Source organism: Juglans microcarpa x Juglans regia, chromosome 8S (assembly GCF_004785595.1).
Source record: "Juglans microcarpa x Juglans regia isolate MS1-56 chromosome 8S, Jm3101_v1.0, whole genome shotgun sequence".
Taxonomy (NCBI): Eukaryota; Viridiplantae; Streptophyta; class Magnoliopsida; order Fagales; family Juglandaceae; genus Juglans; species Juglans microcarpa x Juglans regia.
This window is the reverse complement of record NC_054609.1, coordinates 9612442-9627697: the sequence shown is the minus strand read 5'-3', so window position 1 is coordinate 9627697 and position 15256 is coordinate 9612442. Positions and strand designations below refer to the sequence as shown.

Here is a 15256-nt window from a genome sequence, read left to right as displayed (position 1 = left end):
GAGGAAGAGAGAGAGAGAGAGAGAGAGGCAAAAATAAGACATTTCGGCTTGATGAGAGAGAGCGTTGGCAATGTACGGTATTTGTTTCCCTGCAGTCGATTTTATTTTTCGTTTGTTAAAAGATATACGTGTCAAAATTCATTGGATGGTGTAAATTCTCTATGAACACCCATCTGGCCCCTAGCGCTTTTTTTTTTTTTTTTTGTGAAGGCTAGTCTGTGGTGTAGTCACAGTGGATATAAAATGAGACACATGCACGATATTCTCTCATTGGAGGGTTGTTATTTGAAAAAAAATAGACAAACCGGTTGAAAGTTTTTCTCTACGGTTAATGGTTGATTTGTGTCTCAAAGAATAGCTAAAAAAAGGAATGCTATAGCCATACCTTTAAGAGTAATTATGATCCTAGATTGAGTTTGGGCATATATACACACACACACACAAAATCCAAAGCTCAATTGTAACTAAAATTTCTTTATAACATAATTTGTCCAATTTAAGTGCACTATAGAGTTGAGATAAAAGTATACCCAAGATACATCGAAACTCTCAAATTCATTGTTATAAAATAACAACTTTTTGTAGAACAACTCGAAACATCATTTTCTTTTAAATTTTGAGTTAGAGAAATGTTTGAGAAAAAGATCCAGTCTATTCCTTTTAGAATATTAAACAGATAAGTTATATGGTCAGGACATTATGATAATAAATTATAATGTAATGACCTGATGAAATCTTTCATAAGTTGTCATAAAAAAAACACACTTATTGTTGATCATAACTTACATCATAATGTTCGGTTTTAAATCTTGGATTTTAAAACATATGTCAATGTGATGCAATCTAATAGTGAAAGAACGACTAATTTTCTAATTAATTTATGTTATGTAATAGATGTAAACAATATTTATAAGTGTTTACAAAATAAATATAGAGCTCCTTGCGACGATGCATACGTGCAAAGTGTGCCTTATAGTGTCTGAAGCCCATAACTAACCGCACGATAGGCCTAGTGGGTGGGCCCCCATAACCAGCCCATCCGCAACCTATTGGGTGGACTATCCACCTGCTAATACTGGGCAAACGAATCAAAATTTATAATATAGAAAAGAAGGTAGGGGGCGGTGGGCATGGGTACCCACTTGCTTGTATATAACTTGTATGCCCACCACCATACTATATAACTGAAAAAAATCCTAATTTAACCTCATTCCTATTCTCTCTCCCATACTCTTAGTCTTTTCCTATTCTTCTTCTATTCATTATCTCCTCTAGCCCTCATTTTCTTCTTATCTCATTCTCGTCCTCCTGCTTACCTTGTTCTAGTTTTCTTTTTTTAGATCCATGGCCCTGTGTCTCACTCAAACTATTTGTGGTCGAGACCCACAACTAGTTGTGACTCTGGGTTTCTACAACCCACAACTAAGGGCTTGTTTGGAAAAAATTTCTATTCCAAAATTCTCATCTCATCCCAACTCTTTTCTAAACATCATTCAAATACAAATAGTTTCAAACTAATTGTTACAACTTTTTCAAACTAATCATTACAACTTTTCTAAACCTTCAAAAAAAAAAATATCAACATTTTCAAATCTCCAAACAAAAAAATTATATTAAAAAATTATATTCTAACAATTTTTTATTTTTATAATATTTTTTATTCAACTTTTTCTCTCTCCTTTCCCAAAACCACATAAAACATTAACTCAAACTATCTCACTACTATTCACAAATTATCTTACTACTATTCACAAAATTTTTATCTCATTTCACTTCCAAAACTTTTCCTAAGGCTTGGTCATGGGTGGCGCTATAGGTCTTTAAAGCCCTACGACAAAGTTGTGGCTATGAGTTTTTACTAGCCACAACTATGGCTTGGTTGTGGATTTGCACGGAAACCCATGGCTAAGCCTTGACTGTGGGTTTGTGCAACCTACAATTGTTACTTGGTCGTAGGTCTGCACAGAGCTACATGGCCATGGCTATGAGTTTCCGCTACCCTAACCTAAGGTTTGGTTGTCTGTATCTTTGTGAGACCAATGACCGAGATGTGGCCATTGGTAAGTTGTTCTTCACATTTGTTTTTTAATTTCTAGTTGGATTTACGCATTTGAAGTTTGATCAACATTTTGAAATTTGAATGTAAAGATGTGGGGTATGGATTTGAAGATTTGGGGTTCGATGTGTGGGTTTGTCTATTTAGAGTTTTGCTAGGTGAAGTATGTGCGATGGGTTGAAAAACCCGTCTGTCTGTTAGAAGGGGATGGACAGCTATTGAGGGCAGGGGGGTGGGAATCCATGCAGTTGTGAGTGGAGGGGCAGGGTGCCACTACTAGCCCATTACCACATGGGTTACGTGACACAGACAACTTATATAGCTCTCTTTCTCGTTCACTTTAAGACAATGTTATAATGAAAAGTACTTGTTTACACTTTATTTGATCGACGTGGGATTAACATTTCCTCCATATACTTCAATGAATTGACTCTATCCATCAATGCACATGATACCATATATATGTGATAATACATTTTATTTAATTAATAAATTCTAACAGAAGGTGTGTGAAAAGAAAATCATTGTTTTTTCTATAAAATTTTCCCTCCTTTTGTAAGATGATCACTAAATTAGTGTTTTTTTTTTCACTTAACCCTTCAATTTGTAAATAAATTACATTTTTTATCCACTAGGAAAGGACTGTTAACATGAATGAAAAATATATTTTCACATAACAGAAAATTTGGACATTTGTATTTAAGGCATGAGAAAAATATTGGCTCATTCAAGTGAGAATCAGATGAGAAAAAATTGTGAATAACAAAACACGTGAATTGTTGAGAATAGATCCTAAAAACTTGTATGGTCAATGTTTATTTGGACCAAGTAAGCTAAATCTACAATTAAGATCATTTGGGGGGGGGGGGGGGGATTGACTAAGTAGTATGATTGACTTGTCCCAAGAGTACGTAAGTTGATCATTTTCACACAGAATGCAATAATTTTAATTAAAGGGCTTTAAGAGAGTTTTGGGAACCAATTATAACATGAAGGCTTCCTAACTAGGGCTGACCACTTGCTCGGAATTTGGAGTTTGGAGTTAGAATTTTTGTTGAAAAATTGGTCAAGTTCATAATCGGAGCTGATATTGGCTCCAAACTCCAAAGTCTGACCTTTGAAAAAAATGGTTTCTTCAAAACAACTATACAGTAGAGGATACTTTTCCTTTTTTCTCTTCCTTAAGTTATTTGTTTTCTTCCCAATGTCTCTACCACTTTTGTTCCCAATGTTTGCCACTTTTCACACCATTCAAAGTTCTCTTCCCCATGTTTGCCGACTACCACTTTTCTTTTGAGGAATTTGAACTCCTTTCCGAATCTGCTGCCTTTCCTTTTTTCTCTCGTGTTCTTCTTCCTTCTTCATTTTTTCTTTTATGCATTTTATTCTTTGCTTTCCTCTTTCTTTTCCAATTCCTTATTTCTTCACCCATTTTCGTGATGATGCGTAGCAAAGTTTTCTGCTTCAGGTAATATATTGACGAATTGATGTGCACGACTCCAATGGAGACTTCTCTAGCTCATGCTTCACCCTCTCTTTCTTTTTCTCTATATGTAGAACATCAACAGAGTGCAAAGAAGGAGTAGATTGCATAGGCATCTTTTTTGTCTCTATTTCTTCGACCTCCAACTGGAGTCGAAGTTGGCTTTGATTTGAAGCCAGAGTCGAAACTCAATATGACCTTTAACCTAAGTTGGAGTCAAAGATTAGAGCTCACTATTTTGACTCAGTCAAAGTCAGAGCCTAGCCCTATTCCTAACAACTAGAGGCCTTGATCTCGTTCATTTAAGAATTTTCTATCCAATGGTCCATATTTGACTCTGAAATTTGAAGGAAATTAGTGGTCTAGAACTAAAATGTTGTGATTCAGGAACCATAACTTAAAGAGTACTCCTATTCTAAGGTCTTTACACCACACACTGTGTACTTGTCATAATTTGAGTTGGAAGATAAATTTTAAATTTTGAATTATAGATCAAATCTTACCATTTAAGTGATGTGAGTTGTGTGCCCTACGTACCGACTTGAAAATAGAATAACTCTAACTAAAAACTTGTTTTTCCCTTAATAAACAAATAGAGAAGCATATTAGCATGGCTGATTTGGGGCTGAAGGGGGAGTACTTGGGCTTATAAAGGGGTATTTTCCATCGTGAAACTATTCTGTTAAACTTGTTGGCAGTGTTGTGGATGTGCTTTCATCTTGAAATCTATATGTGAGCCATTTAACCATTTATGCGTATTAGAGTTCGCACAACATCGAACAAGTTTGAGTCATAATTTGCACCTAATTAGGTCTTGTATTTACTAAATTATGACAAATATTCTCTAATCTTGTGGCCCCTTGGATGGAGATGGAATCTTCCCCTAGTGTCAAATTGGAGAACCTAGAAGTATTGAAACTTAAGCTTCTCCTACACTTGGATATGTGGTTAGGATGTGTTCGTGCCATGAATGAAGAATAATTTTAATAAGGTCTCTATAAAGGGCTACATCATAATTGACTTTGAAGTCCCCTCAATCATTTGGGTGGGATTCGTTTGTTTGTTGTTTGGTGACTTTTGTTGTTTTCTAGGCTAGGTTCTGCTCAGGGTAGATTTTGGTTAATTATGAGTTTGGCTAGTTCGTGAGGATGTAGTGTATGGACTGTTTTATTCATGCTAATTAGATTTATCAATTGTGTTAACACCAAACAAGACATAAATTGTGGAATCGATTGGCCAATAAATATTATTCATCCTTAAAGACAATGCTGGTTTAGGACTTGTGTTCACCACCAGAGTTGGTAAGCTGAGGTCTATGACAAGAGCCTGCCATACAAGTAGGCGAGGCTCTTCTGTCCAAGGACTATAGCTTCATTGAAATGACATAGTTGAGGGTCATAGGTATTAGGGTGAACACAAAAAATACAACGAAACATTTTCTACCTTTTTGTGCAAATTAAATTGGTAATCTAGTAAAATAAATTAACAAACAGAGCAAAGAAAATCAAAAAACTCACAAGCAAGACATCAATATTTTTACGTGTAAATCCAAAGCAAAGGAGAAACCCATTGGACTTAAGTCCAGTTAAAACTTTCAATACAAAATCATCACTATACAAATGGATATTAACCAGAGCAACAAGAAAGATCTTACCAAGCAGATAATTTCAATAAACAATTGGAGAGAAATTTTAATGATCAGCATCAATCAAAACCAAGCTTTCGTCATCGGGAATAACATATTGAAATTTTATCAAAATTGGACCACAAATAATCCCTAAACTCTGATGGAAGTGTGAGAAAAATATATTCTCACTTTTCATACGTACGACACATCACCTTCCTCTCTTTCATTTTTACCTTTTCTTTTCTCTCTCATTGACATAGGACAAATCACCTTTTAAATAGAATCCTATATTTTTGAAAATGATCAAATTGCCACTAAGTGGCTCACATGGGCTTCCCTCACATGGAGGGATACACCTAACAAATCTCTCCCTTTCGACTATGTGAGGGGTTCCACTGCTTTTCCTTTGCATACTTCAAGGTTTTGCATAGACAACGTTTTTTCATCATGTATGACCCAGTTTTACCAGTATGGACTTTCTCAATTTGTAACAACTTCATCTCCAATTCATCACAAATCCAGTGACACCTAACATCAATATACTTGGATTTTGAATGAAAAGTTGAGTTATTACTTAGATCAATAGCACTCTGGCTATCATAGTAGATAATTTCTAACTCAATTCTTTCAAGAATTTCTTCATCCAGTGCAACTACATGCTAGATTCAGTAATGACAATATGCTCAGACTCTATGGTAGACAAATCAACATATTTATGTAGTCTAGATTACCATGACACAACTCCCCATGAATAAGTAATCAAGTACCCTAAATTAGACTTCCTGAATTAATGTCACTAGTCATATATGTATTTGTAAACCGATCAAAGATAGGCTTACTATTTCCAAAGCACAAATACACCTTGGAAGTACCTCTGAAACATCTGAGAATCCATTTCACAGTTGTCCAATGTTCTTTGCCAAGATTAGAGAGGAATCAACAAACAACTACTGCAACATCAGAGATATCAGGTCATATGCACACCATGACATACATCAAGCTATCTTACAGCTGATGTGTAAGGTCCATTTTGCATCTATTCCTTCTCTTTCTCACTTGTAGAACTCTGCTATAAACTTAGCTTTAGATGACCTACAAGTGGAGATTTCACTACTAGTACCTTCTTCATATAACTCTCTTGAAATAACACAACTTAAAATTTTTTCTGGCACAAGAGATCTTCATACCAAGAATAAGAATTTGATTTACGGGTCACAAGTCTTTCATAGCAAAAGACTTACTTAACTCTCTTTTTAATTTGTCAATTTTTTTTTTTTTAGAATCACAATAAACTATCGACATATCATCCACATATAGGAAGAGAATAATAAGGTCACCATTAGAGAGTTTTTTTTTTTTTTTTTTTTTTTTTTTATAATAAATATACAATGATCATAAGTAGTTTTATCATACCCATGTTAAACCGTAAAGGAATCAAATTATATCTTGTTCCCCTGACTAGGTGTTTGCTTGAGTCTATATAAACTCTTTTTTAGTCAACGCGCAAGATGATTTTTGCCCTTTGCTCTGAACCCCTATGGTTGCTCCATATATATTTCCTCATCCAAGGAAATCAATCTTCACATCAAGTTGTTCAATTTCTAAATTTATGCCGCCAACTCTAATAGAAGACATTTTTACCACACAAAAAGATTTCTACAAAATCAATGCGTTTCTTTTGACTAAACTTCTTCGCAACCAAATGGAAGTTTCTCTATTTGTTGTTCTGGTTTCATATCATCAATTTTAGGTTCACCACTTTTAACTGTATCAAATTTTTCTTCCAACACATCTCCCCCATGTTCATCATGCATCACAGAAGAAGGCAAAATTGACTCCATCTCAACAAGTTCTTCATTGAAAGACTTAAGCTTTTTGCTCTGATTCACATCTTCAATAGTTTGATTTTTAAAGAAAATAACATCTATGTTTCTCTTAATTTCCTTCTTAACTGGATCTCACAATCTGTAACCAAAATTTTCATGTGCATAACCCAGGAAGAACATGAACAAAAGCCCTGCAACCAAATACCCTCAAATGCTCAAAAGGAATTAAACGAGAAAGCTTGACTAAGTCAAGTTCTGTCTTCATAGCCTCACCCAGAAAGAATTAGGTAATTTTTAATAAGAGAGCACACACATGATTCTTTCACAAATTGTGTAGGAAGATAAGAAATCTTTGCATGGGGTAATATGAAAATAAGTTTTGTATAAATTATCAAAGTACAATCCTGACAAGCGGCATTAGCATGAGCATTATTGCAAACAATGAATACATGATCATCAGATGCAACTATTGTAGTTTCTTTTTATTTTTTATACTCTTCATCTTTTTCTTTCAGGTGGTCATTTTTAAACTTTTTGCACTCTTTCCTCATATGCTCAAGCTTACCACAATGAAAATATTTTATTCCTTTTCTTGAAGTGGACTTTCCTCTTAACTTGTCATGATTTTTATCACCATGATTTTCTTTGCTTTTACTCCTCACTCACTTTTTGTGACAAATGTCTCTGAGTAGGAAGAAATACTATGCTCTTTCCTTCTTGCTTTTTCATTGAACATGTTGTCTTTCACCTTGTAATTATTCAGATGCTTTGTAACAATTTGTCTATTTTTGTACTTTAAATTCACAACTCTTCTTATCTTAAATGCTTGGTTTTGTGCAGTCTTTCACTCACAAAGACTTTTCAATTATGTCCAAAGGTTGTAAGCATCTACTTCTTTGGCTACATGATGGAAGACACTTTGATCAACCCATTGCATGATATGATTAATAGCTTTTATCTTCAATTTCTTCCATTCATCATCAGTTTTCTTTTATTGTTTAACACTAGCCAAATCAGTAGGCTCAAATAACTTTGTGCAATACAGAACATCCTCCATCGTTATCTCCTAAATTGAGAAATATGAATAAGTGAGTTTAATCATGCTACTAGATGAATTTAGCAAAAATAATCAACCAAGCTCTAGTACCACTTTGTTAGGGTGAAAACAAAAAAATGGAATGAAGCATTTTCTACCTTTCTTTGTGCAAATTAAATTGGAAAATCTAGTAAAAATAAATTCACAAAAAGAATAAAGAAAATCAAGTAACCTATAAGCAAGACACCAAGATTTTTAAGTGAAAAACCCTCCAATGTGAAGGGAAAACCCAAGGAACTTAGTCTGGTTAAAACTTCCACTATCAACAATAATAGGTTTACAGATTGTCTTCTCTAGAGCAAATCCTAGAGTCTACCATTACATTAAGAATATCTATACTTGGTTTAACACATAATCATCTCCATACAAGTGGATATCAACCAGAGCAATAAGAAAGATCTCACCAATTAGGTATTTGCAATAAACAATCAGAGAGAAACTTTAACAATTAGCACCAATCAAAATGAATCTCTCGAATAACATACTGAAATTTCATAAATATCGGACAAAAAAATGAGACCTCAAAAATTCAATGTAATGTTAGTAAAAGACAAATTCTTACTCTCATACTTACAGCGGCGAACCTCCTGGCCTGTTTCTTTTTTGATTTTTCTTCTCTCTCTCTCATTAACACATACAACATATCATCTTTTAAACACAACTCGGACCCACCCAACAATAAGTGAGGTGGAGAAGTGGTGGGACCCCTACTTGCTGATGTTGCTCCCCATGTGAACTTGGTTGCCCATATCTTTGGTGGACTCAATCGAGGTGCATGTGCTCCTCTTGTGATGAGGGTTTTGAAGGCTTCATGCCTACTAGCTGCTTGGTTGGGAGTAAGCTTATCTGGGCATGCTTGTTGTGGGAGCCCAGAGCCTAGGCTGACGAGCTTGGCAACATTGTGCTTTAAATATACAATTGTCACTAGTGGCAAGCTTTGTGTCCATCGCATTCATTATTGTCGAGCTCCATGCTAGTCGTGCATGACCAGACAGACAAAATTACCGCCCATTTGTGGCTCTTGGAAATAGCAGGCTACATGTTGCCATGCAAGGTCAGGTGGGGGAGCATACGCTTGCTTGTCGTATTTGTTACTTAGGGGCTCCATGATTATTTTGTATGCTAGATTATGATATAAACACTGGATTTTATCTCTGGGTTCGTGTAGTCATTTTCATTCATAGGCCATGCACCTCATTTGACAGACCACGCCATATTGTTGTTGCCCTTGTCGATGTACGTGACAATTATATTAAAGTGACATGTTTCTAACATTAATATTTTCACATGGAAAAAATTTGATCTCTTTGAAAAATTCCATAGATCATGTAATCATATTCGTAAGGGCGAAAATAATGGGAATATGTCTAATATCAATATTAGATTATGTTTGTTAGGCACACGACCTTAAGTCAAGCAGAATTCCCTTTCCTTGTCTTACAACCCATGCCCAATTCTCGAAGTTTTCATTTCTACTTTAGTTTTGAGGCTAGTAGGGTCTCACAAGATGTTTTCACACTTTCAAGATTAAGATCTTAAGATGGTTGTGAAAATTTGTGGAAAGAGTGGAAGATGTTATTTGTTTCTAAAAGGGGCTCAAAATAGTAACCCAGCTGCACAATAGTACTACTGCCACATTAAAAAAACACTAAGTTGATTCTTGCACCAAAGAGCTATGTAATATTCATGCTCCCAGTTGCCATTCTCCAATTTCTCCCACTTCCTGCAGCTCCATAATTACTTAGCTATGTTATTAACTAGGCGATGATTCACAAATGTGAGATGTCTACCTATTGGAAATTATTGATCAATGCTGAACCAAAATGGAGTTCTGTACCATGGCCAATGAGTTATATGATATGCATACTTTTGAACAGATTTCTAACTTTGCCTTCCACATGTTTGCTTCATTGTAAAAAAAGGACCCGTCTATATCCCTCATACAATACCCTTTTGCCATTCAGTTTTCCATTTGATATCTTGCCCTAGGAGAAAAAACCATGCACTAAGTAAAAGCTACGTGCATGCAACACTTTTCACCTATGCATTTATGCGTGTATATGCTAGTTGATTCATGATATGATGGCCACAAAATGCAACAAACTCTATTTAGTTTTGTAATTGAAATTGAGATGTGTGTAATTTATTTTGAACTATGTTACACCATGACTTCGATACTTGTTGTTCCTCATAATAGATACATTAATAATGGATATATAAGGCTTAGATGAATATTACCAAACAGTTTGGAGAGATGCTAAATAACTACTTCACCCACCATTTTAATTCATGTAGACGCTCCATGAGTCATGGATTTTAATTCAATCTCCAAGTACGGTTAAAAGAAAATTTTAATGCTTAGATAATAGCTAGCTAGGCCTTTGTACTCATGACTCCTAGGACAGATGCAAAATCGATTGGTGGCAGAGTTCCCATTATTATTTTTGCGAGTGATTCTGTAGTGGAATTAGATAAACGGCCGTCTGGTGGGAGTCTACGAAATGAAGCCAAAGATCAGGGGCATGGGAGAAGTTGATCTGGTGTAACGCCCCGATTCCAAGGGTCTAGAGAGTTAGCTTATATAACTTGATAATCAACTCCGACAATACTAATATATTTCCAAATCCAAGAATATATACTTCCAAAACTTCAAATCAAACGTAAATACTTCCAATTAATAAACCATACATGCTCATATATCAAATCCTTAATACAACAATCCAAATAAAATATCAACTTTTCTCCATGTCTCAAATAATAAACTAGAATAAAATAAAATTGACATAAGTCTTCATAAACCGTCTAAATCCATTGAAATCAACTTAATAATTAAATAACATCTAACAGCACACTAATACCATGAGATACCTAATAACTATTCACAGCTAATCTTGTCCACAAACTCTAATACTAACCCTCAGCTAAACCATCAATGTCATCTGAAAATATTATGAAGATTAATGGATGAGTTATCAACAACTCAGCAAGCAGAGAGTATATACTAACATGTAAACATGAGCATTTATAATGTTTGATATGCAGAACAAAACATTTTCTTTCAGAAAGTAGAAACAACATATTTTACTTTCGAAATACATAAACAAAACTTTGTGCAAAACATTAGAGCGAAATTTCCAGAAAGACAAACTTATTCTCAAAAAGAAAATCCATTCGCATATCCAAATTGAAACATTATATTCATATCACCTCATAGCATCACATCAAGAAAAATACTATGTATAACCCCCGTGGTAGGGTTATAAACCACCATTATACCCGTGGCTGGGTCGTATTCCATGTTTCACCCCGTAGTAGAGTTATAAACCACCATTATACCCGTGACTGGGCCTTAACAGAAACATAACGGAATATCATTGGAATCAAATCACATTTATATAGAATCAGAACTTCATGCCAAGGTTTTCAGATGACATATCATATCAAAACAAAGTATTGAATAGCATCAGATCATTTCACATGTTCGAAATAAACAAAATCAAAATATTTTCATTTATTCGTAACAAAAACTTTTAGATTTTCATATTCGTTCTTTTGCATAATTCAGAAACAAAATGTACAAAATTAGCTCATGCCTACATCAGTCATAACAGAAAATACTTTCTCTTATATAGAATTTATGCATATGCAAAATAAACATCTGAGGTTGTTTTCAGATTTCTTTTCAAAAACAAACATGCTTATTTTCAAAGTCAACATCATTTTATTTCTTTTATACAAAACTAGTATATGAATCCCGCTTACTTGACTTCCGTGTACAAGATATGCCTTAGGTCTGTTCTCTAACAGTTTCGCAACCTAAAACAATAAACGTATACCACATAATTAATAATCCAAACAGGTATACCCCTAAGCTCAATTAATAAAAAATTAAACCAGCCCATTTTTAATCTAAAATTCTCCATAAGGTAAATCTAGACAGCCCACTTCAAACCGTCAATATTTTCACTCTAGCACTACCAAGTAATCTCCATCCAACCGCCACTTAACCAAACCCGAACAACCCTATAATAACCCAAAAATTAACACTAAAAAATCCCAATTACTAGCTCAAAACAGTCTCACAAAACCATCCAAATAATCATACTCCTCAACTTCAAGACTTTCAACATAAGCAACCACAATCCAACAGATAAAACACAAAACACCACAAATTTATATAGATAATAAGTTGTAACAAGCTTATTGCAGTAGTGTAATTCCAACCAACACTACAACCAACGTTAGCAAGGGTCTTACTAAACGTTTGAGTTCGAGTACAATGGAAGGGAGAAATATAGAGACATTGGCAGCAATTGAAATCTGTTCGGGTAGAGTTCTGTGAAGGAGTTCGTGTGTAACAACAACAAAAACAACAAAGAAATAAGAGGGGAAAATGCGTGAGTGATGCGAAAAGCAGTGTGTACATTGGGGTGAAAACAGAGTGTAAGAAAGTTTCAGTGGTTAAAGATTAGAATGTAAAACTTACAACTTGAAAACTAGGAGAAACTGAGACCCGAAATTTTAAGAGAAATGTAAATGAAGAGTGGCTTACTGGCGCTGAAACCAATGTTTCTGAAGATGGTGCTTGCCGGCGACACCGATTTAATGGAACCCACGAACTACCCACAAAATTATAGAGATTTCATGGAAGGAGAAAGAAAAACCAGAGTGAGTGCAAAAGTGAGAGAAACAAAGAGGGAAGAAGAGAGAGAGAATGAGGGAGAGAGATGGCTCACCGTTGTGGAAGGGCAGCTAACGGCGACGGGATTCGACAACCCATGGAGGAAACTTGCAGCACTTGCAAAGGACAAACTAGAACTTGCGTGAGAGGAAGAAATTGAGTAATTCAAGATATGGTGAAGAAGTTTTCCATGTGAGAAACCGAAATAAAGGGACACGTTGGGGGGGGGGGGGGCAGGTGCACGGGATGGAGGAGTTTTCGAAGTTTTCGGAACCCAGAACAGCTGGGAAAAAGGAAAGAAACAGAAAGCAAAAAAAGAAAAAAAGAAAACTGCCAGGAATGAGAAATCGAAGAGGGAAAAGAGACTCACCAACGATGCCGTTTATTGGGGGTCTTTCGGGCTGGGCTTCAGCTGCACCTGGGCCTTGGGCCTGAGTGTTACATCTAGTGTATAGGCAGATTGGGAGGCCATTCTTTCATGAATAGTAGACAGCCTCTGATATTCCAAGGACTTTGACTGAGGGCTTTTGACCTATATTCTGGATTAGTGAATGTTCATATCATGAACGTGTGCCTATCATGTTTCAATCGAGAAGCCTGTTGCAAACCTCCACGCATTGGAAAGAATACTAACTTTAATTAATGGAGTGAAGTACCCATGAATTCTACTTTAATACTATATTAAACTACCAATTGTCTTTAAAGTTTAAGCTGTCATGAGGGTGTTGTCCACCTGAAGAAGATGAAGTGCAAGGTGAGGTGTCGGTATTTACCAGATGAAAGGGATGTTTGAAAGTGGAGAGATTTTACCAGAGGGATGAAATGCAGATGAGAGAAGTAACCCTAGTTTGGAGCATACCGAAAGAAGTGGTCTTAAAAATGCAGAGGTAAGGCAAGCTCTAGAGATGGAGCAGGAGAGAAGAAGCTCTGGATGACACTACAGATCAGAGTGTGCAGGAGAAAGTGCATAGCTTTTGGTTCAGAATTATGGTCCAGTATTAAGTTGTTTCCTATTATATGCTTATGATATCATCTTAATTCATGAGTGTCCAAACATTATACTTCTATTTCTAGCTAGAAAGAGAATAGGGATGTTGAAATCATGCTGCATCTTCAAACGCACTGCTGTTATTTATAGGAAACCATTGCCATACAAATCAGAAGAGAAGAGACACAGATCAAACTTCCCTTAGATGGCAAAAGATTCTACTAATTATTAATTCCAGAAATTCACATTCAACTGTTTTTACTCTTAACTGATCAAAAGGAAACAAAAGAAATCCACACCTAAAAGTTAAACTTATGAACAAACTGACTAATCCCCTCAAAACCCTTTACCCCACCAACCAACACTAAACAATCTCAATATTCTGCAAATCCCTACATAAACTTGAAAACAGCCGGCGATATGTTTGCCGAATCAGGATATGGATAAAACGGCCCAGTCCAGCCGGAGAAATCGGTGTCATTCGGGGTAAACGAAGGGATATCAGCAAAATGTGGATGAGATTGGCTTTCATTTGCTGAAGAAATAGAGAACGAACTTGCCTTGAAATCAACGCCACAGCCACCACTGGAATTCTCCTCAGTTAGAACCGATGATGAATCATTATCATCATTACTCAAAGGCTTAACATTACGAATATGATTTCCTTCCACATAAAAAGCACTCTCGCCGCTGCTCTTATGGGGTTGACGAACAGGCGGTACCGGTGCAGTATCTGTTTCATGATTATTACTACTTGACCGCGACGACATGCCGGTGAGCTTCTGAACGAGAGCCCTGAAATCCTTTGCATGCGTGTGGATGATCTTTGGAGACTGGGTGTATATAATCACCGGCGGCCGGGGTTGCTTCTGCTGCTGCTGCCGCCTGGCGGGAACATTATTAATGCATGGAACCGAAGAGATGGAAGTGGAAGACGATGGCTTGTGAATGAAACGGGAGCCCTTCTGGATCTTCAACGGAGAAGGACGAACGCCATTGATTTCTCTCCTCGAATTCTCATGAAGATCATCGCCATTGAACTTTGCAGGTCTCATAGTTTAAAATTCTTGGACCCAAAATCAGGAAAAACCTACTTTCTGCTCTAATATTATATATGGAACTGTACGTTTGTTTCTGGGAATTAAGAGAGTTTGAGATCGAGGCTGACATATATATATAAACAAGGCTATATGTGATCGCCAGCAATCCTGACCGTTGACATGGAATATATATATATATATATATATATATATATATATATATATATATTATATGGGTGTTAAAATCTTAGGGTTTAGCGGAAAGAAGAATTTAGACGCTACCATTTGTTAGCTGGCCCTTTTTTTCGGTAGGAAATCGACGGCGCAGTTGGCGGACAAGTTGTTCGGTTTTTTTTCTTTTCTTTTATTTATTTATTTATTATTATTATTTTTTCTTTATATTCAAAATTTTAGTTATTAGTTCTATTGCTTGTTAATAAGTTGGTGTGGTTACATACC

The 15256-nt window shown here is 35.7% G+C and overlaps 1 protein-coding gene across 1 annotated transcript; it reads right to left on the bottom strand.

Annotated features, from left to right (window-relative positions):
• Positions 1-13885: 13885 nt before the first annotated feature.
• Positions 13886-14900, bottom strand: LOC121244736 (VQ motif-containing protein 8, chloroplastic-like). The gene has a single exon (XM_041142934.1). The coding sequence runs from the start codon at positions 14810-14812 to the stop codon at positions 14150-14152; it is 663 nt and encodes a 220-aa protein (XP_040998868.1). The 5' UTR covers positions 14813-14900; the 3' UTR covers positions 13886-14149.
• Positions 14901-15256: the final 356 nt, after the last annotated feature.